Source organism: Nycticebus coucang, chromosome 15 (assembly GCF_027406575.1).
Source record: "Nycticebus coucang isolate mNycCou1 chromosome 15, mNycCou1.pri, whole genome shotgun sequence".
Classification (NCBI taxonomy): domain Eukaryota; kingdom Metazoa; phylum Chordata; class Mammalia; order Primates; family Lorisidae; genus Nycticebus; species Nycticebus coucang.
In genome coordinates this window covers 44529471-44553373 of record NC_069794.1, presented here as the reverse complement: position 1 = coordinate 44553373, position 23903 = coordinate 44529471, and the positions used below count along the sequence as shown (strand labels likewise).

At 35.3% G+C, this 23903-nt stretch overlaps 1 protein-coding gene across 6 annotated transcripts in view; it reads right to left on the bottom strand.

Annotated features, from left to right (window-relative positions):
- Positions 1 to 967: 967 nt before the first annotated feature.
- Positions 968 to 23903, bottom strand: part of LOC128566793 (protocadherin-9) — a 959874-nt gene continuing 936938 nt past the window's right edge. For all 6 annotated transcript variants that reach the window (XM_053563824.1, XM_053563827.1, XM_053563825.1 and 3 more), the window contains one exon: positions 968 to 3139. In XM_053563824.1, the coding sequence (XP_053419799.1) occupies positions 2766 to 3139 (374 nt within the window). In that variant the 3' untranslated portion in view covers positions 968 to 2765. The remainder of the gene's footprint in view (positions 3140 to 23903) is intronic.

The following is a 23903-nucleotide window of genomic DNA, read 5'->3' as shown; positions in this document are numbered from 1 at the left end:
ATTCCTTTTCCAAACTCCCACATTGTTCATAGAAAGAAGAAAATTTCTCCTTTGCTCTTAGTGGGAAGGAAAAAATATGGGGGAAGCTATTTTAGTTTTTCTCACTTTGTACTCTTCAAGGCAGAAAAGAACAACTTTTGGTGTATAAGAAATGGAGAAAGGGACTATGCAGGCATAAATTATAATTTGTGTTTTCCAGAGTAGCCTCTTTTCAGGATTCATTCCCGGTCTGTGTCTTGGGGCAGGCTCTGCCCTGTGAGGGAAAAGAGATGGGGTGCCTCAGACTAATGCGTAGGTCTGCTTGGTTGGCAGTGAAGGGTGAGGATGTCATATCCAGGCAGTGGCCCAAGCAAATATCTTTACCTCTATGCCTCTGACTCCTGAATCTTGTTTCCCAATTCTTTCCAAATCTCTAGGGAAAGAGTGAAGCCTCTTTCTCTAGCTTGAAATTCCAACATTAGTAAATGTCATTGCCATTGCTCTATGATGAGTAGAAACACATGGCACGTATCTGAGTGTGTCCTAGTACCCTTGTCAGCCTGCTGGGCCTATTTTCCTAATATGAAAGAAATACAAAGTTTTGTCTCTGGTCTTCAGGCCATCATCTCAGATTGGTCTTTTGCCTTGGCTAACAATGAAATAACTGAAATGTTGTTTCATGAAATAACATTAAGGAGACATAGAATAAGGAAAATCACCTTAATAATTAGCACTACCCCCCCATTTCTGATGTGAGATTTCACCTTGATGAAACTTGAATACAAAGTGAACCAGCCTTCTCAATGAATTTCCCTAAAAAATAATTTTATAGACCATAAGAATAACTGAACTTTTAACTCAGAACCATTGTTATTAATACCCAACAAATCTTTCCTAATTTACAGATAAAAATTTTACCAATATATATTAACCCAACAACTTAAATAACCACTTTGAATGTCGACCAAGAATTAATACACTACAATTGGGAATTTAGAACATTTATTGCAAGAGCTGAATAACTGTAAATAACGTAGAACTGGCAAAGCAGTAACAAGGATAATTGTTTAGATATTTATTCTGTCAAAGTCATCAAACACCCCTCACAAACCGACAAAAATGTACTTCAATAAGCAATGCACCCCTACCCATTATTTTCCATTATACTGTGGAAAAATGTGAACTGCTATTTACAAAGTAATTTTATTTTTTTGGTAAGAACAAATTAACTATCAGATTAACAAACCTTTTTTTTTTTTTTAGTTTTTTTTTTTTTTTTTTTTTTTTACTTTTAAACTGATGGTGAACCGTGGCATTAAGATAACTTCCACTTCTTTCAATAAAGACATTTTGTTGCATGCTATTTATTTGTTTAAATCATCTGTCATGCCTTAACAAAAACCTCCTAAGAATGTTCGAATTTGGATTTGTTTGCACGTGCAACTGAGATCTTATTAACATTAGTTGTCACTTTGTTGGTTTGACCTAAGTGACAATATGCTGGTACCTGCCAGGCATTGACCAACTATGATAACAAACAGTTAAACAGCAATAATTAGAGATTTATCCCTTTATTTCCCCCAACTACCCTACCTGGAGAATGTTCTGTTACAGCATGAAGGCACAACACATTAAATATTTTGTGGCTATGGTCTAATAACACTTGTGTTACAACAACATTATTGTATATGAGAATCAACACAAACTCTGCCATTTCAACACAGTTGTAGACACACATTTGCCAAATTTAAACTAGCTTTGAATAGTAATTTATCTTCCATATATGCTAATTTTGAGATATTAGTTTTGTATGAGTGACAAGTACAGAATATTGTATCACTTTTAACAGATAACACTTTCCCATTACTCTCTCACTTAATAGTACTAATTAAGTGACTTTGCTTTAGCCGACTTTGAAAATAAGAATATCAAAAAATAGGTTCTGAATTTCCAAGCTTTTGCAAAAGTACCTTTTTTTTACAAGATTTTCGTTGTTTCATCTTTATTTTCTACAGAATTTTTCCAACATCATAAGTTATCCCACAAAGAAGATTTCAGAACCTTTTTTTTTTCAACACAAGCGTCTGAGATCCTTGGAACAATGTGTGTTAAGACAGATTACTAACGCAGAAACACCTCACTAAAAGAAATAACAACAAAGTGGTAAACTAAAAGAAAAAAAAAAGGAAGCAACAATAAAACACAGAATTATGCTACAACATTTTTAGGTGAACATTATAAGTACACAAAAGTTGTTAACAATAACTTGCTTCTATTTACAAATACTTTAACACTGATTGACTTACAAGTGTCCACTAACATTGTTAACAGCACAATAGGTTTAATGCTTATTTTTTTTAATTTTGTTTGAACTATAATGTCAAGTATAGTGGTCCCAGCACAAATCAATGACAAAAAGAGCACAATTTTCTAACTGGATATGCTTGTCAATGGAACTTTCTTACTCTCCAAATGCATATTCTATTATATTCATAGCAGCAGTCCAGGGTCAAAATAAAATGTAATAATAAAAAAAATATTTGCACAATGGAGATATCTCTGGAGAGTTTAATAAATTCTAGTAAACAGGATCACATGGCTAGTAGAACTGTCTTCTCTCTTATGTTGCAAAACATTATGTCCTCCATAGTGCTAACACAAAGTTATGGGTATCCCTGCTAGAAGGGGCATAGTTCTAGAGATCTATTGAATACATAAAGCTCTGACACACAGGATATTAGCATGTTTATTTAGATTAAAGTCATTAGGTCCCATGTAGCCTTTTCTTAGAGTTGGTGCTCTTTAGGACTCTCAATAGCACCTCCTGCTTGCTTATAAGACTTCAGATTTGCCAGAGGAATGTCTGTCATGTGGCTGCCATTGTTGAAATGGCCTTCGTTGGCGCCATACTGCTTACGGTCATTGAACTGGTTCTTGTTGCTGTCTTCTTTCCAGGCTCTGGTCAGGGTGTGCCCATTCACAAGCTTGTCCTTCTTCACCCATTCTTTCTGGGGTGCAAAGCTTGAGAGAGGAGATTTGGGGTGTTGATATGGACCTAAGCCAGGAGGCATCCAGCAGTTATCAGAGTGACCCAAAACCAAGCACTCTTGAGTGCACATCTCTGTAGCTTCAGCTAATCCTCGGGGACCTAAAGGCCCATCTGTATAGGACAATAGAGAAAACAAGAAAAGAATATGGTTAATTATATATTTTTCTGAGATAGTCTTACACTGTATCACCAGGGCTATAGTACAGTGGCATAATCATAGCTCCCAGCAACCCCAAACTCCCAGATGTTTACAGTCACAAACCCCCATGTCCAGTCACTTACAATTTTTAATTCAAATTATCTCCTCAGAGATAAAGTGCATTAGTGATGTCATTTTTCTCATAAAAAGTATATTAAATTAAACAATTCAAAGACATTTTATCCATCCTTTTTAGATCAACAGAAAAGAAATCAAATTTGTTATGGAGAGATTTCTCTCTTCTTTCTTCAGTCTGTGTTTATTTCCCAAATCACAGATAGGCAGATAGATAGGGCAAAAGAAAGATATCAGCAACTATATATAACTGCTGTGTTTCATTTATGATCGTTTCTTCCAAGGAACTCATATTGTTATTGATTTTTATTCAAGAAATGATCAAGAAAAAATTTGTATTGGTGGTACATTATGAGAAGTAGAACAATTTTATGTGCAGTGTTTAAGAACATGTAAATGCAACACCTCCAAGAAATAAAAAGCAAAAAGTATTTGACATGTACATCATTAAAAATAAATACTCTAGGTCATTATATGAAATGTTGTTCTATATAAACACTGGTTATTTTTTCTATATAAAATTATAAGGAAATATTTTTGCTCATTAAAAAAACAAAATATATGAATTTTAAAGAACAGTTTAACTAAATTATCTTAATAAGGACATACTGGGTCAGCTGCAAGCATTCTGTAATCTACGTAAATGAAGATTCCATTTGCATCCAAAAACAATGTTTGTTTCTGCTAAACGGAACTAATTTCTAAATTTCTAAGGCATAAACCTAAATCTAAATTACAAATTGAATCACATGAACTCCAACATTCAAAGGGAAGATAGTCACCATAGAATTTACCTTTTTTTTTTTCTCAAGAAAGCAATCATGTATATTTTATCCAGGATTTCATGGTAAACTCTTTTCTTATTGTGTAAAGTAAAAATGAACCTTTCTCTGAAAAGCAACGTAATCCAAATGGTTAAAAAATGACTTGGATTTTATTGGTATTTTCCCCCATTGATCAAACAGCCAAGGGATTAGTGCTAGTTTGGAAATTAGGAATTAATTATATGAATGAGGTTAAGTGGATAGATAAAAATGCCCAAGGCATAAAGCATTTTCAAAAGCACATTCACCAAAAAAAAAAAAGAAGAAGAAAATGAAACAAAAACATGCTGTAAGTTTGTTTAGTTGACAATTAAAATAACTAAAAGTTATAATGTAAGTCTTTGCTGAAACCCAAGTTAGCACAACTAATATCATTAAATGCCCAATAATTATGAGATTTTTATACTAAAATCTATTTGCCTTAATAATAGTATACTTATTTCTTCTTCTTCTTATTTTTTTTTTTTTTGCAGTTTTTGACCAGGGCTGGGTTTGAACCTGCCACCTCCGGCATATGGGACCTGCGCCCTACACCTTTGAGCCACAGGTACTGCCCCTATACTTATTTCTTGTGTTTGGAAAAATATTAAGTCGGACTACAGTTGATAACAAAGAATTGAGATAACAAACTGTAGGTGACATCAGAATGGACACTAAAAGTTTAAAAAAAAAAAAGTGCCAAAATGCACTATTTCATAAAACTCAAATTTTACCCATTTTTATATCTAAAAGTCTGTTCTTTTGAATAACCTTAAAATTTCGTCCTATCTGACCTGTATTCCCATCCTCTCAAAAGCAAACAGTTTTACTTTGTTTAAACATATATTCATTACTTAAAACCATTTCTCTCACAAATCTCCAATGATTACTTACTTCCTTGGATATTTAATTTAAATTTCTCTATGAGCATTACTTTGCCCTCTGTAATCTGGCCACATTTTAAAAGTTCAAACTAATTTCTCACTTTCCGGTTCCCTTTGGTGTACTCAGTGACGCTGCATCCACAAAGCTAACACATTTTGCTTAAACCAATCTATGCTTGCTTACACTAGGATCACAGGCTTAGAAGATGTTTTGTGCCTGGCCTGTTTTCATTTAATTACTGACTCTTTCAAGGGTCAGCTAGTGTCCCACAGACCCCAAGCAAGCTCCCATACCTAGGCCAATTCATGTGTCAAACACACTTGTGAAGATTTCCACAGATCTTCCTTTACTGAAGTATAACAAACTTCCTAAGTGAGCTGCCTCAATTCTTACTTTAGTGACATTTTCATCTTTTAGGGAAAGTCCTGCATATTTGAAAGTTTTTATTTTTGTTTTATCCCAACTAGATTGAAATTCATTGATGGGGCTGGGGTGGGGGGAAATGGCATATCAGTCTTCTGATTTCCTCAAAGTGTCAAGAAATAGGAGTGATTTATGAGTAATGTTCATTGTTAATTAAAATTTTATTAGGTTGAAAACGTTCTGAGAATTATTAAAGCCATCCCTGCTTAAAGGTAGCCTTTAAGTAATTATAATATAAGATGCTGATTTTACACACCTTACATCAAAAGCTTCTTCAACAGCAAAGTACGTTGCATAGCAATACATTGTGACAGTTTATACATGAATTATTTATTTTCTTTGTTAAACATATTCACTCTTTTATAGACATCAATGGAGATAAATTAGTTAATCACCAATTGAACTTGTAACATATCTTGAAGACTATGAGCTAACTGTGACTTAAACTTTATTTTCTAGCATCGTTTAATAAGGTCTCTTTTATTTTTAATATGTCTAAAGAAAAAAAGTATTAGCTCAGAAATGTCAGTGGAATCAGCTTTTTATTGAGTTGATCAAAAAAGGGAGAACTGGCAAGGTTATTTTTAAATTAGCCTAATCTAACCCACCCTGCCATCTTATTAAATCAAGATATATTGACCAAGATTGAGAATGATGTGTTTGTGTGTATAAGAATATGTGGACCTCAGTTTTCAGCACTGAGTGACACATTCTTATCAAATAGAATTTATCACTTTTTAAAAATTTCAGAACTGAGAGCCTTTATTTACTCCACAAACATTTACTAAGCATGTATCATGTATGGGCTGGCCCTGCCACAGGCACCAAGTATATAGAACAAAAATAAGTTGTCAACACTGCCACAAGTATTTGTGATCTATCAACCAACAATAGAAAACAAAAAAATGCCTTAAAATCAATGATGTGAGAGTGATGTAAAAGATGTCATTGGGGAGAAATTTAACTGATTTAGACAGGCTTTTTTTTTTAATCTTTATAAGATAAACTTTGTTTCAGGTCATATCATTTCTTACATCTAATATTTCTTATAAATAATTGACACATTAAAACACATACAATTATTTTTTTGTGTACTATACACAATCTTTAACTTGTAAACATGGATTTATTTTTAATAAGTAATATTGTTATTTGAGAACTGTACTTCCCATGATTCATTATTGTCAATACATTTGAAGGACTTTGGTAAAATATGTAAATAAATGTATAGAAGTTTTGTAGGGTCCTAGGTAAATATTTTAGGTAAGTGACTATTATATAATTCATAAAGAACCATCCTCAGGCTGGGCACACCCAATAGCAGTAAACCATAATACTTTAGCTTTGATATATAATTTTTATTATTACTATAAGTAATTGCCTTAATAAACAACTACTTCTATTTTTCACGCGTGCATCCTCTCAACATACATTTATGGAAACCCAAACGCCTCACATGTGTCACTGTACTGAATCTTATTACATGTTTTGAGCTTTTGCCTGTGGGGGGCGCTTGTGGCTATTTGTTCATGTGCAGTCATGAAATTGTGTGTTTTTTCGGTTTCTCCAAATTTTTAATAAGTTGCAATAATGTCCAGTTTGTGTTACATCATGAAATATCTGTTTCTGTTTAAAACCCTGATCAGGATCCTAAACTGTTTATAAATACTTTTTTTTTATTGTTGGTACATTGAAGGTACAAAGAACAAGGTTACATTGATTGCATTTGTTAGGTAAAGTCCCTTTTATAATTGTGTCCTGCCTCCAAAAGGTGTGTCACACACTGTCACTCACCCTATGGTTTCAGCATTATACTAATTTATTTCCTTTCTTTTAAAAGGAATTAAAATTCTATACTTGATTTTTAAACACTAAAGCACTTATTGATTTCAAACTAATTCTTTGTTCCTTTTCACAGTCTTCCATCTATGAGTCTGATTATCCTTCTTTGCTTTTGAATGTTCAAAAAATGCAAGTGCTGAAAAACTGTACAAGCCATCTGTCTCTGCTTTTAAATGTTGAAATCCAAAACAAAAGCACATAATAACAAGCTTCTGGAAAGTTGTCTCAGTTAATAATTATATCAGGTGTCAAAGTATTTTCTTCATCTTCATACAGCTCACCTTCTCACTCAAAACCAAACAAAATATTTTCTAAAGGTTTGGGTATTAATAGTGATCAGCTACCCAAATTACTGGTTTTTAAAGATGCAAGTTTATAAGATAAAACTATCTAAATTAATGGAACTCCAGCAATCTTTAAGTGGTAGGATACTTGAGTAGTCCTTGATGTCATTTTATTATACACAGAAAGCAAAACCATTACTTCATTGATTAATTCACTGCCATAATGTTGTAATTAACAAGTAGCTTCTGGCCTGTTGAACAGATATCATACTTTTCAACCTGATTATTTTAAATCCTTTAATTACAAAGCTAGAAAATGGTACTTTAAAAAAAATGAGACTTTTCACATTACTGGTTAGATTTCATACTATGTGAAGATCTGGGTTTTTCTATGCATGAATTTTTCTTAGAAGTTTTATTGTTAGGTAAAAGTCTCACTAGACTGCCAAAACTGAATTATAAAACGGATAGATCATTTTTGTATAATTTTGGGTCAAGTTTATCACATCTCACTAGTTTTCTTTTTTCCCCATTTTTATTATAGAAAAATTCCTGTTTGATACAATACAGTTCTGATTGCCAAGTTATAAAATTCTTTTTATGGTATGAACATCTATCACTATTTTTGTGGAAAACATTTGTTCTTAAGTTCCACTTCCGCCATGTTTCCCTAAGACTTTACATTAACATGAATGTATAGTATAGACTTGTGTGTTACCAGAAATCCTAAAAGGAAAGATACATCCACTGATTTGAATTTGCTAAAGCAGTTTCCCCGACATTTAGGCATAATTGTATTTTAAAATGATGTCCTTTTTATGTAGACCTTTACTCTTTGGTTTTGCCTTGCATTTATTGTTATTTATATGTTTTAAAAAGTCTTAATTTTTTTACTTGCCCTGGGTTTAACCGACCTTCCCATAATAGAATTTGAGGGAAATAGACATCCTCATTCACTTCAAGTTAACTTTAATTTCTCTAAGGTCTTAACACAACAAAATTGAGTATTTTTACCAGCTCAATTTAACTCTCAGTTTATTTACATATGAATATTGTTTGAGAAAATGTATGACAACATATCCTTTTTTGTGTGGTTAGCTTAAATAGGAAGCTAAGTGTTTATATCAATCTTGAGGAACCAGAAAATGGCAGAGAAAAATAGACTTGGGGCAGCCTTCTATCCACTGTTTCATCACCATGTTCTACATCTATTGAACAGTTGCTATTACAAATGAAATCAGTTAATTTTCTTCAAATTTAAACATGGGAAAAATCAAGTTCAAATATGACAGTTGGCATGAAAAAAAGGGAAGTATTGCTATTACCCTCATTTCCTTTGGAATCTATTTCTGCTTCAGACCACTTTATTCTATGCTAAATTGATACTTTTAAATCAGTTTCACATGGAAATATATAGTTATTTAGTTATCATTCTGCTCTTAGATGGAAAAGCAACCAAAGGGTCTGAGTTTCACTGCCATTATAATTCAAATTTGGCATGATATTTTATAGACTATGTGAGCAGTCTAAATCCAAAAATACATATGGCAAATCTGAGTATACTTTACGGAGGAATGTTTTCCATTCATTCATTAATGAATTCATTTAATTTCCGATTCAGCTCATGTTAGGTTCAAACAATTGTGGCATAGAACATCTAAAATCAAAACCAGTCCAGAAATCTCCAGTCACATGTTCATTACAGCTAGGGCAAACAGAGAAACAGACTTTAGCATTTAGTGGAACAATGAATTAGTACAGACTTTGAAAAAGTAATTTCAGGTTCCCCAGCTCCAAGTTTCTCATCTATAAATTGAGAGGAAAAAACCCTAGATTTGGATGCATGACCACTACACATTCTTTTATTCTTTAATTAAGTATCACTGTGGGTTGTCATCAATATTACCAGATAATCAAATTTTCAATGTTGTTTTATTTTGCTAATGAGAAAGCCCATGGTAGGGTACAGAAATATAAATCTATTGTTCTGGTAGATTATTACTGAGGCTGCCTTTATGTTTTGGGATGTGCAATTATATTTAGAACAACTATATTTCTAGATCTAAATAAAAACCTTTTGGTTTTATCAGAGTTTTCACTCTGCATTTGTGAATGCATCCTTAGTAACCTTGAGAAACAAACCCAAAAACCCACACTACAAGGATTTGACGAGACCTTCCGTTAACAAGTAAACAAGGATCAAATGTTTTACACATTCCCTCATACAGATTTTTCCTTGTCACAGATGAAAAGTCAACGTTTGCAGATGGAGACAGTCCAAATACAATAACACATGGCCACACCAAGCTGCAGATTCTCTGCCAGAAAGGATATTGCTATTGGAACAGATTTTATAGCTCACAAAGAATGAAGAGCAATTCCTTATATATCTTCAGCCTTCTTCTGTATGGGATGAATATCAGCTGCCTTTTTCTCATCTGCTAACACTAATGTTGAAAAAATTGCCTCCCCTCGATTTATGTTCTCTGCATTAGTATCTTGCACTTCAATCAATTGATGGAGACAGTCTAAAGAGCCCTTCACCGATGACTTTAACTTTCACATTTTAACCAAATCACTTGATGTGAAACACCTAATTTACTTCTTGAAAATCATATTTACTTTATTATACATTTATCATTTCTTTTAATGGCATTTGGTGTTTTTGTTTTAGAGACTCACCCATATATTGATATCTCCTGAATCACTCTCCATTTCTTACAATATGCATTGTTTCTTAGACAAATTTTCAATCTTATTAGATGTGAAACACATCTAAGAATCTGATCTAAGCTGCTCAGCAATGAAGTGGTTTTTTTTAGAAATTGATTTCAGGTTAAAATCCAAACTAAAAATAAACAATTTCGATAATCGTTTTCCTCCTTAAAAAGAAAAAGGTGCAGCTGCTTATCTGAATACAAGCCTATAGTACACAATGTTGTGTTTGCCTAGCACAGTGTCCACTGTTACCTATATTCCAGGGATGTTTAAAAGAATGAAGGGCTGGAGACACTGGTGAAGTTCATCTTCATTCTCATAATCTCTGACAATTTTCATCTGGAGCACTTACAACTGCAGGTTTATTTCTCTCCTATTCTCTGAACTGGAATTCTACTTCTCACTGTCTTTAGAGGGGATGGAGACTTGTCCCAGGTGACTTTAAGTATTGGATTGGAAAAATTAAGGAAAATACTAAGTTATTAATGATTTAAGGGCATAAAATAATGTGATAACTTTAAAAGGTGTCTGAAGGATTATTTTTAAAATGGAATAAAACATCAGTTATGGTCCATGCGACTGTAGGACCATGTTTACACTTGGATTGTCTTGTGTTCGCTTTGAATTAATATAGCATAATTCAGTGCTTCTCAAATGATAATATGCCCAGGAGCCAACTAGGAAAATAATTAAAATGCAGATCCTGACCCAGGAAGTCAAGGTTATGCCTTAGTTCTCGCATTTCTAACAATTCCTCAAGTGACGCTGCTGTTTAAGGATCACACTTTGAGACGCAACAACATTGAGACTTATCACTTTCCATTTTGTCCCTTCCCAGTGGTATGGGCACCTGAAGTTCTCAGGCAGCCTCATGTGTCAGAGTTAGATGCAGAGCATTTTAACGCCTCTTATCAATTGTGGATTTCATACAGAAACTCTGGTTCAGTAGGTTTGGGGTGGAATCCAAGAATGTTGAATTCTAACAAGTTCTCCAGCCTCTGCCTCATTTTCCTGGTTTCTCTACTTCATCACCGGCCTTTGTGTTTTAGTTTCCTTTGATGGTGCTACAACCTTTCCCAGACCTCAGATCTTTCACTACAGCCCCCACACCAGGTGACATAATTATGTGACCTTACATATCATACAAAGACTGGCGGATTCCCCAATTTATATTTCCAGCCCTTTATCTTTCTTCTAGGGGCCATGTCAGTATATTTGACTACCTACTTATCATTAAATTATTAACTGACATTGTCAAGTTACATAATTCTTGCATTATTATTTTTCCTTTTTGCAAACCTGCTACTGTCCCTGAATTTATAACTTTTGTATATGGCACACCGATCACCTGGCTGCTAAATCAAAGGAAAAAAATCACAAAAAACTAGTCACCTTTGGCGCCTGTTAGGAAAAAGTCTAAAATACCCCTCCTCCCAATATTTTCTGTGCTAATCCTTGGTACTATGAATATGATAGGATATTGTGCCAGTGTTGTTGAATTACATAGTAACAGGAGTTTTGTTGATGTAGGAAAGTTACCAACCAGTTGACTTAGAGTTAATCAATTGAGATCCTGAGCAGGGGCAATCTAATCACCTGGGCCCTTTATGGGCAGAGCATTTCCTTCAGTTTGAAACAGATGAATGCTCAGATTCCAAGCATGGAAGGATTTGATGTACTATTGCTGGCTTTGAAGATTTAAGGGACCAAGTGGATAGTATCCGAAAACAGCCTCCATAGCTGAGTGCAGCCCTGTACTGGGAAGCCAACACAACAGGGAGTTTAGTCCTATAACCACAAGGAACTGAATTCTGCCAACAATCTGAATGTACTAGGAGGGGCTTCTTAGATGCCTCCAGGTCAGATGCCAGCCCAGGTGATACCTTGATTTCAGCCTTGGGAGACCCTCCCTACGCATATGGAACCCACCTGTTTTTATGAGATGCTAAGTGGAGGAAAACTGAGCTGATAAATTTGTGTTGCTGTAAGCCGTTACATCTGTGGTGATTTATTACTCAGCAATAGAAAACATCGAACGACAACATGCGTCCTTAACTAAAATCAGACAGCCAGGTACTTGGCAAGTCCCTTAGGTTATCAACTGCAGACTCACCAGACCAAGCCCTTCTAATTTTTTTAGAATTCACTTTTTTTACTCTTTCCATAATCTGTTCTCCAATTTCTAACTAGAGGTTGCATGTTTGTATTAGTTTCCTTTTAGCACTGTAATACATTACCACAAATTTAGTGGCTTAACACAAAAAGCACTTATATTTTGGTCAAAAGTCTGAAATCAATCTTGCTGAGTCAAAGTCAATGTTTCCACAGAGTTGGTTTCTTCTGAAAATTGTGAGGAGAAAATTCAACCTCCGCTTTGTTCAGCTTCTCAAAATCACCCGTGTTCCTTGGCATGTTCTTCCTTTATCCATCTGCAAAACACATCATTCCAATCTCGATTTCCATTATCACGTCACCTTCTCCTCTGATTTCTACTGCGGCCTCTTATAAGGATCACTATCCCTTATCTCAGAGTACAATCCTTAATCACTTCTGCAAGGTCCTGTTTGCCATTTAAGGTAACATACTCACATGTTCTGGGGACTAAAAAGTAGATATATATGGAGGATTATTATTCAGCCTAACACAATATTTAAAGCAGGTTGATGTACTCTCCTGATTCCCATCACATATGACTAAAAACCACACTCCTTTCCAGGGCCTAGAGAGCTTCTCATGATCTGGTTCCTGCGAAACTCTCTGATCCCATGTCCTACTTCACTCTCTACTTCCCTGCTCAGCTTCACTGAATTTCCTGCCTGCCTTAAACATACCAAGCTTCATATGGCCTAAGGGTGTTTGGATTTGCTAATCTTTATGCCTGGAATAATGTTGGTATTGGCCTTAGGATAACTCACTCCTTCTCTTGGTTTAGGTGTCCCCTCAATGTCAATTCCTCACAGAAGCATTTCCTGACCATCTTGAACAATAATAATATCCACTACACAGTCATTCTTTATCACCTTATCCAACTTCGTTTTTCTCAATAGAATTTATCCATCCATTTCACATTGTATACATTAGGCAATGGGCTATCTCTCACACTATAGTATAAGCACCACAAAGGCACATTGCTTTTTGGTAGCTACATCTTCATCAGCTGTTACCACGGCCTGGCACATTGTTGATAATTGCTTAATATACATTATTTGGAAGAAAAAATGTGATGTGCCTCATGTCAATGATCTAACAAAAAAAGGACTATGTGTAAAATATATTATATGGCAGATAATTCCCACTGAGAAAAATAGTTAACTTCTTATGTACTTCTAACTTGTACATGAGAAATGCTGGTGAGAATTCATAACATAAAATTTTCTTAAAGTACTATGTAAAATATCCAAATGGCATGAACAAGGGAAAAATGGCTGTATTCAAAAGCACATATAGTCCATTTTACTTTGCAGTTCGAATAACTGGAAATGCCCCAAAGTAAAACATAATTAGGTTGTTTTTTATATTCCACCAGGCCACTTAATTATGCCAGACAGTTCATAATTCCTTTAACCAACAGAGTTCTTAAGACATCTTCAGAAATCCAGATTCATAGAACACTCATAACAAAACAACTATTTGAACCCTGAAGATACTATAATATTATTAGCAATTAAGAGATCTAATGAGTAGCAGATAACTAAACAAGATTTAGCCCTTTGGAACAGGTATATTAGAGTGAGTGGGGAGATATTTTTATAAAAATTAAGTTGTTTAGCAAATGTACTGAAATTTTTAAGGTACTTTATACTCTATAAATATATTGGCTTATGATAATAAGATTTGCAATTACTTTTCATAAAGTTTAGCCTTTAAAAGAAGGCTAATATGTCATATTAGAATACATATAGAATGTTATTATACAATTCATTGCTTAAACTGAGTTGTACATAAAAAAATGCTACTCTAAAATGAGAAGAAATAAAATGTTATATTTTGAACGAATCTCCTAAGGGAACTTTGAAAATACCAATACTCCATTATTGAAAATCGCCCGTACAATAGAGAACTCTCACCCTCTCAGTGTGATACATAGGAGGATTACCTATTGCTATCTCAAATGTAGGTTTATCTCTGAACACACCTTGAAAATCCACAGAAATTACTTTATTAATATAAGCCTTTGTAAGAGATATTTCTTTCTTAAAATGGTAAATAATCTATGTTAATTTTATAGCATCTTTATAAATTTAGCTTACAATTTCTGCACTGTTTTCTACTGTTTATTGCCAGCCACTGATTACAATTTTTTGTTTAAAGAAATTTCACCTTTTTTTAGTTTGTCACTATTTTATTAGTAGTTTCTTCCTTCAAGGTAAAGATAAAATGTACATGCGGAATTTTAGGAAAACCTGAATTATACTCAGAATAAGATGTTTTGGTAAATGTAAGAAAACTAAATGTGGGTGGCAGGGAGACTGCAATCAAGTTCTATATCTAGGAGGCAAAAAAAATTCTTGGTAAGCAAAATTTGACCTTGCCTTCTGAAAGGTTGTCTTTTTGCTTCTTTTGAGATATTTCAATACCTTCTTCAGAGGAGTTACAGCTAATCACATTTACTTAGTATCTAGATCTGTAAATACTTTACAATTAAATAGCCCTTTATTATTTTCCAATCTATCTTATTAAAATAACCCATGTCTTGAATGTAGCTGGTGGTTGACTACTCTGATAAACCCATTGATATACAATGTTATTGACTAAAATGCTAAATATTATCCATTGGAAGATCTGCACTTCATTCAGATCCTTATAAAGCTGCCTCACTCCAAGCTAAGAGATGCTTGAGGCACCATGGCAGATGTATGTGAATTTAAGGCAGAGAAGGCTTTGAGGCCTTCACTGAATCACAACATGAAAGCATGGCTCCCCATGTGGCTGGGATCTCTTCCATTTCACATAAAAGAGATGGCACTCAAAGGCATTAATTGAAGAGAGTTTAACGAAGGAATCCATTATGGAGTGTGGGCTGGGAAAGTGAACTAATCATGAGTGTTGATGAGACAAAAATAGGGAACTATGACCTCCACAAGGCCTGCAAGGGCCAGAGCAGGATGAGATGTGCCTATAACCTAGAAGGAGCATTGGAGGGTTTAAAACCATCCATCTAGGTAAACATAAAAGACGTAAAGTCTCTGTCATTTCTTATAGTTGAATAGTATTCCATGGTATATGTATACCACAATTTGTTAATCCATTCATGAGTTGATGGGTATTTGCGTTGCTTCTACGATTTGGTAATTACGAATTGAGCTACAATAAATAGTTGAAACTCATTTTTCTTAGTAAAGTATCTCAAGAATGGAAAAAAATATCCAGAGTACTCAATACTAATATGAAACCATAAACAATTATATGCTCATATGAATGATAAAACACAAAAAATAGTCCAGTAAGGGGGCGGGGGAGGTGAAGAAGGAGAGGGGGAAAGCAATTGGAGGAAGGAGGGAGGACATTTCTGGGGGATCTCACCTAATGTGCACAATGCAGAGATATTCAGCACACCCCTTGGGCAATGGGCTCTTCTACAACTTGAACTTTACCATGAAATTGAGAACACTATAACCTAAAATATTGTATCCTCATATTAATTTGTATTTTTTAAAAGGTTATCTATCTAGGATACCAGAGAATAAAGAAGCAAAATAATTTGCAATATAAAAGACAAAATGTCCTTTAAGGTAAACTTCCAACTGGAATCCAAAGTCTCAAGGTCTTAACAGAATTTCAAAATCCTTTGAAGTCATCCACCACTAATGCAAACACTCAGGATCGGCTTGGAAACAATATTGTTAATTAACCATAGGTAATATGTAAGCCAGTTAATAGGATAATAAGTCAGAATGAAAATTTTTTTTTTTCTTTTTCTAGAGACAGAGTCTTACTTTGTCATTTTTCGTTGAGTGTCGTGGAATCACAACTCACAGCAACCTTCTACTCCCAGGCTTAGGTGATTCTCTTGCCTCAGCATCCCGAGTAGCTAGGACTACAGGTGCCCGCCACAACGCTTGGCAATTTTTTTTTGTTGCAGTTTGGCTGGGGCCAGGTTTGAACCTGCCACCCTCGGTATATGGGGCTGGTGCCCTACTCACTGAGTCAGAGGCAACTTCCATAATTTATTTATTTATTTATTTTTTGAGACGAAGTCTATGTCACTGTACGTAGAGTGCTGTGTGGTATCATAGCTCACAGCAACCTCAACCTCTTGGGTTTAAGCGATTCTTTTGCCTCAGCCTTTCAAGTAGCTGGGTCTACAGGTGCCCACTACAACACCTGGCTATTTTTTTTTTGTTGTCATCGTTGTTTAGCAGGCCCTGGCCAGGTTCGAACCCACCTGCCTCAGTGTATGTGGCCAGTGCCTTAACCACAGAGCTATGGGCACTAAGCCAGAATGAAAATAATTTTAAAACTTAGAGTAGCCGGGTGGCGCCTGTGGCTCAGTGAGTAGGGCGCTGGCCCCATATGCCGAGGGTGGCAGGTTCAAACCCAGCCCCGGCCAAACCGCAACAACCACAAAAAAAAAAATAGCCGGGCGTTGTGGCGGGCGCCTGTAGTTCCAGCTGCTCTGGAGGCTGAGGCAAGAGAATCATGTAAGCCCAAGAGCTGGAGGTTGCTGTGAGCCCTGCGACGCCACGGCACTCTACCGACGACGGCAGTAAAGTGAGACTCTGTCTCTACAAAAAAAAAAAAAAAAAAAGTTAGATTTAAAAAAAAAAAAAAACTTAGAGTAGCCTTGTGAATTGATGAAAAGTGATTTAGTCAGATTGAGTGAACTATCCCATCATCTTCTTAAAGTTTTTGGTAAAAATTCCGGAGATGGTGTGCTTTATATATTTAAAAAATACCACACTTGAAACATTACAAAGCATATTGCAAAATAACTAAGCTAGATTTATATTAATTCAAACTAAAAAATACTGGTTAATTTGTAAATCACATTCTGTGTCTTCTGGAATTCATACAATTAAGCTTGTTTAAGGCACTGGGTTCTTTTGATTTCTGGCCTGTGTGCCTCAGTCTACCACATCAATAAAATTACAAGACATCTAGTCCTTGCCAAAAGTTATCAATACTGCTTAGGATGTCAGTTTGTTTCTATCTAATGGAAGTGAACTACACTGTGAACCTTTATTTTTTAATCTAGATGATAGTCAAAGGTTCTGAGATCTGTGAACGTTTGATAAGATTTATAAAGTTAAGTTGTCGTCTAGAACAATTGGTATGGCTTCGATTCAAAATCAATCACTGAGAGTATTTTTTATCTGGCTGAAATTCTCTGAAATGTTCTCCCTGACAGCATGAAATGTAAATGGAATTCCAACAAATAGCATATTTCATGACCAAATTATAACAAATAAAAATTACTTGTAGAATGTTACCACACGTGTATGTATTCACCTGTTTATTCATAAGCTCGCTTTTTTAGAACTATCTTTTTGACACTACTATCATTTCAGTTACTATAGTATGTAGGTCTTAATTATACTCTGTAATCCTTATTTTAGGAAATATGTCACAGATGATAGAAGATAAAATGGATTAAGTAGATGATTCACGATCAACACTCATAGCTTGAGTGTTCTCCTTTTAACCAATCCTGAACTAAGTGTCTTTCCCTTTCAAAGTGTTTTTCATTAAATAAAAGGTATTACTTCTTGGTAATTGCTGTTAAAGGTGGTAAAATGTATCTCCTTTCAATGAAATGTGCTGTAAACTCTTAGAGCTAAAGACATGTACCTAGCATTGCTACATGATCTTGCCTGATAGGGCTCTAAAGCAAAGTATAAATACATTAGAGCCTCTGTAAGTTCACCATCCAAGGAACTGCAGCAAACTGATCAACATACGTAAGTGGTCAACATAAGGAACTTTCACTGAGTACATGTGGTGTACATCTAGCCAATGAAATTAGGTCAACTTAAGGAAGTTGTCAACTATGGAGGTTCTACTGTATATACTGATGATTACAATCTACTGTACAAATGCCATGACATAAATTTGAAGAAAGCCAAAATCATGAACCAGGAGATAGAGTCACAGTTTTCCTCAGAAGAGGGGTGTTAGCCATTTGTTGGCACTACTTGTTATAAAATGAAGATTCAATACTTTTTAAAAAAATCTGCTTATTTGCAGAATTAATTAATACTCATTAATTTTATAAAAGGAACTGATAATCACAATAGTGAATTATATTTTTCTCCTATAACGATCAGGTTCTTGAAGGCGGACGCCTCGTGACGAGCATGGAGGAAGGGCACCATGACTCTGACGGCATTTTCGAATTTACTTAAACTACGTTTTTGTAGTAACACTTCATGCTCATCCCTGCTACTCTAGAAGGTGGCACTCTTTAGAAGTGTGTTGTCTGCTGGGCTGCCTGTCCCAGAGCACCTTGAATCCCTAAGAGGGTCTGGTCCGTACATGAAATTTAAACATGTTTCCATTTGTTTAATCAAAATGATCTTATCCATGAATGTGTCGTATTTGTAAATATACAGAGAAAAAGTGAAATAAAGCAAAACCATTGTCATTGCTCAGGCCACAAGATAAACACATCCTCTTTATGTTTTCTGAGCTTCCTTGGGATTTGAAGTTACTTGTAAATGTTCCTCTTTCCAGGTGGCTGGAGGTCTCCTCACTGTGGCTCAGCATGAAGTGAATGTTTTCTTTCTTGTTTTCTGTTCTTTCCTTCTTTCTCCTCTTGCTTTAAAGCCCTTGGGGTCGCTATACTTAGCTTTGGTAGCAGTGAAAGAGAACATTTTACACCTGCGATATGACAGCCTCCTCAATGTTATTAAGCTTCAATTATGAGCGAGATGGATAAAATAATCTCAATCACGTAACAGGGACATGTATTTACACAAATTTGAAAGGTGTGATGATTGTGAGTGGAATGAATGTCCCATTGATGTCACATTATTTTGGCTATTGTCTTGAAGGACATGCTAGTTTTCTTTTCTTTTGGAGGGGGTTTGATTTTTAAAATTTATTTTTATGAAAATATATTGTGTGTTCAGAGTATTCCAAGTCCCTAAGAAAATGTGCCAAATGAATGGAAAGAAGCCAAGCTATTCCATTCTCTCTGGTTATCTCAATGACAGATGTAAATTAACCTGCCATCATTTTGGCTGGGACGATCAGTATTGATTGTGAAAATGGCCACAGCTCCGCTTGTCACACATTGTCTCTACTACCTAAGTGTTTAAACACATTAATCAAAAATAGGACACAGCTAAGTTCAACGTGAGTGGCAGCACTAAGGGAGCTGTGGGAACTGAATACCAGGCTAGGTTTTAGGTAAGCTGGCAATCTATCCCGTGTGTGATTTATCCCCTTGCAATGATACATCTATTCTCAAGCCATCTGCTTCTTTCAGACCATTAAAGAACAAGGCAGAGGCCACACGTTCTCTGTTTACTTAGCAGCATTCTTGATGTTGCCTGCATGAAAAAGTGCTTATTAATCCAGGAATGTGCATTTTCAAGAAACAAGTAGATTATATGGACAATGGAAATTACATATTCTAGGAGTCAGTGAAATAAAATTTTCCAAAGTAGGCCCAATGATTTCATAATTAGTATTTAGCAAACACGGTGATTTCATTTGTATATGCACATATATTCATCGGAAGCTTTTCTAACAAAATGAGATGCGTGAAAAAATCTCCGTATATTTCATGTTAAAGTGGATGCAAAAAACTGTATGCTGGTAGAGCTTTAAGGTTCCTCTTTTCTAATTTTTCCAATCATGCTTAGTAGGAAAATTCCTCCACTGTAAATTGTGATACGTTATGATTTTCCATTTTTGAAAGCAAATATATAGTTTTGACAGAGCTAGCAAGATGAAGAGAAAAGGATTGCCACATTTCCAAGTGTTAACATATGCCTTGTTTCTCTTTCTTAACAGGAATAGTAATGCAGATGTTCATTATGCCATGTAAAATGACTCCAGGAGATACCTAATGTCCTTGTTCTCTATGCCCTCTGATCCTCTTTTGGGTTTGATGACTGGCTTCCTAAGAAGAATAGGGAAATGATCTCTAAGGATCATTTTAAATGAAGGTCTTTACACCGCCCCCCCCAAATTCCTTTTCAGAATATTTGGCGTTGCTACAACAATTAGCTTTAGGAAAAGAACCGTTACAGCATTTTCTTTAAAAGGGGATTTACCGTTGCACTTAAAGTAGATACTTACACTTTTACTTGGCAAATTGAATTATTAGGAAACAATTCCAGAAGAATGAGTAATTTGCAACCAGTAAAAGGCACTGGAAATATATGGATGTGTATACAAAATAACACAAGTAATAAGATTAACAACATCATTGTGTCACTGAAGAAACAGAAGATTGTTTGGTTTCTTGTAAGGAATTAAAGAATTTTTTCCTTTGGCTTCTTTCTTATAATATGAATTATTGTTTTTAAAGCACAGTTTTTACAGGCAGTGTAGAAATTCTCCTATGATGAACTGATTTTATTTTGCCTCCCTTTTATTGTTTTGTTTTGCTTTGGAACATATTTTTTTGAAACCTATGGTGCAGCACATCTGAAGTAGATTGTAAAGTGATTCAAAGTGAGTGATTAAGGGAAATTCAGGTACAGCTAAAACTATACTTGAGGTTCAATCCAGCATATCAAGATGCTCACATTTTGAGAAGCGGCAGAGAAGTGACAGAAATTCATGCCAACTTGCAGAGCTTTACTCAGGGGTGTCTGCTCAGTGTCCCTGGGATGAATGACAAGCAAAATGACCTGGACTATTGTAAATGTCTTTCCCCCCTCTGTCTCACTTTCCTCTTCTAACAAATAGAGTTGAAGCCGTACTGAAATGCATATACATACATGGACTGTAACCTGACTGTGCGAGGTGATAGTAAGATAATGGTTACTTTTTTATATATATGTACAGACACTCATTTTGCCCCCTCATTAGAGTGCCATGGCATTGTAGCTCCTGGCAACCTCAAACTCTTGGGCTCAAGTGATCCTCTTGCCTCAGCCTCTCCAGTAGTTGGGACTACAGGCATCCAACACAACGCCCGGCTACTTTTAGCTATGGCATCTCTCTCTAGCTTAGGCTGGTCTCAAATTCCTGAGCTCAGGCAATCCACCTGTCTCAGCCTTCCAGAGTGCTAGGTTTACTGGCATGATAACTGCACCCAGAACTATTTTTTTTTTTTTTTTTGAGAGAGAGAGAGAGAGACAGTATCTCACTCTGTTGCCCAGGCTGAAGTGCAGTGGCATCATCATGGTTCACTACAACCTCAAACTCCTGGCTCAAATGATCAACTTGCCTCAACTTCCCTAGTAGTGAGAACTATAGGCATGTACCACCACACTCAGCTAATTTTTTTTTCTTTTCTTTTTTTTTTCTTTTTTGTAGAGACAAGGTGTCACTATGTTGCCTAGGCTGGTATCAAATTATCAAATTCCTGGCGTCAAGGATCCTTCTGCCTTAGCCTCCCTTAGGACTAGAATTACAGGCATGAACCACTGCAACCAAACAGATCATAGTTACTCTCTGGCCACAGTTCTATCCTCGCTCCTCCCTTCTCTTTTTACTTTTTCTGAAGAAGTAGTACAATGGAGGAAGAAAGTAGAGATGTGAGCAAAGTGCAGTCTAGGATAGCACACTACAAAAGACCATGGGAACCCTGTAAGTTTTGAGATTCCTTTTTGCATCTGAGAAATTCCACTGGCGCTTCGATAAGTACAATACCATCCCACTATTTCACTGGGTTACCCCCTTCACAAGACAGAAAAAGGTAGATCTAGTGGTGAATATTTCAGATCAGAAGAAATGTTTTCAAATTGTCCAACAGAAAGATTTGGTATCATTTTCCTTAACCACATCGTTTCCATTAAGGAAGATGGGTTCAGAGAGATAAAATGACTTCAAAGGTCAACAGCTACCTAGAACCAAGCTGCCACTTAGAGCTTCTAATTCTAAAACAGGAGTGCATGTTGCTATATCCCTGTTACTGACAGAAGATATCAATTATAGATTAATAATGGTAATTAAAACAAACATGAGCAAAATAAAAGTATCTGTTTTCAGTTAGAATAGCCTTAAGTACAAGTCCAGCCTTTGGTCATTCTATGCAATCGAAACACTTGAAAAGGCAGAGAAACAGACAGTTTAAGGGTTTTATGGAAAACCCAAGAAGTATTCCTGGAAGTTAAATTTCCCAAGTAAACAGAGCAATCCAAGTAACTTTATAAAAACAGCAATATACTGTCTGTAGAGTAGAATTCTTTGGAACACTTAAATTATCATAGTTCACAATTGTTTACCACTGCATAGTTGTATCTGTCGCCAATATTTCTCTAGGAGCCATCAGAACTTTTAAAACTTCCAAATGATAAAAATAAGTAACTCTGAACACCTGCAACCTTGCAGCCTCTATGATCAGTTACTCTTCTTCTGGATTGCAGGTGCCATTATCTTCACTTTGACTAAAGAACAAGTATTGTGCTTTTCCCTCCTAAGAATACCGTTTACTGGTAAGATGGAAGCAATCCTTTCACTAGAAATTTGTTAACGCTGCTGCTCAGTTTCAGGGCACCAAAATGAGCATGAATCTATAATACAAATTTGTCTATTTTTACAGTACATACCCTAGCTACTTTTAGTTTTATATAAAAAATATTGCCATTCCATTTCAGCGATGGATGTTGTGGTCTTTGCTGAGGGAGAATAGTTATTCACAAAGCTATTCTATTAAGATAAGAAGGATAAGCTCTGGTCTTCAGGTTTGTAACAGATTGCTTTCCAGTTCCATGAATTAAGGTTAAAATGTTCTTATGATGTCTCTGAGACTTATGATGAGTTGCCTTTAGCACGTGAGATGGGAAGAAACAAACATTTCAGAAGCCAAAATAATTTGGGGAGCAGAAATAACAGTTGTGTTGAGTTAAACTGTATCAACCTCTTCTACAATTATCTATGACAAGGTTAAATTTCTGATTTTCTTTTATAGAGTAAGCCAGTCTTCACAGATGCAAAGATGTCTTCCTTTTTATTACCCTAGAATCTACTCAGGATCGTGGCTCTTAAATATGATCATGTGCAATTGCATTCATACTCCGTGTATTTCCTATAGGTTCACTGTTTCTGTTATAATTATTTTATTTATAATTAAATTATAAATTTTATACGCTTACAATTTTATTTATACATATATATCAGTGGGAGTCACACATATATATCAGTGGGAGTCACTCATTTTATTCACAATTGTTAAATCTAATGCTTATGGTTGCTATTAATGAATACAAGTGCTTTTCAAAAGACACTGAGAGAAAAAGAAATCATAGATTAGATTAACTGTGTGATCTTGTGTCCATGGAGTTTGAATTAGAATAAAGCAGCTTTGAAGCAGAGGCTCCTTAGAGTCTAATGAAGCACAATTGGCAGATCATTCCCACCTTCTATTCAGAAAACTGACAGCAACTGGGGCTTCGTTTTTTCTTCACATATGTCTCAGCTACATTTTCCTCTCATTTCTCTATGAAACTTGATCCAGTATCTGGTTATTTCACACCTGGAAAACTCTCATAGCCTTGTTTTTACCAGCCTCCTGCTTCTCACATTTT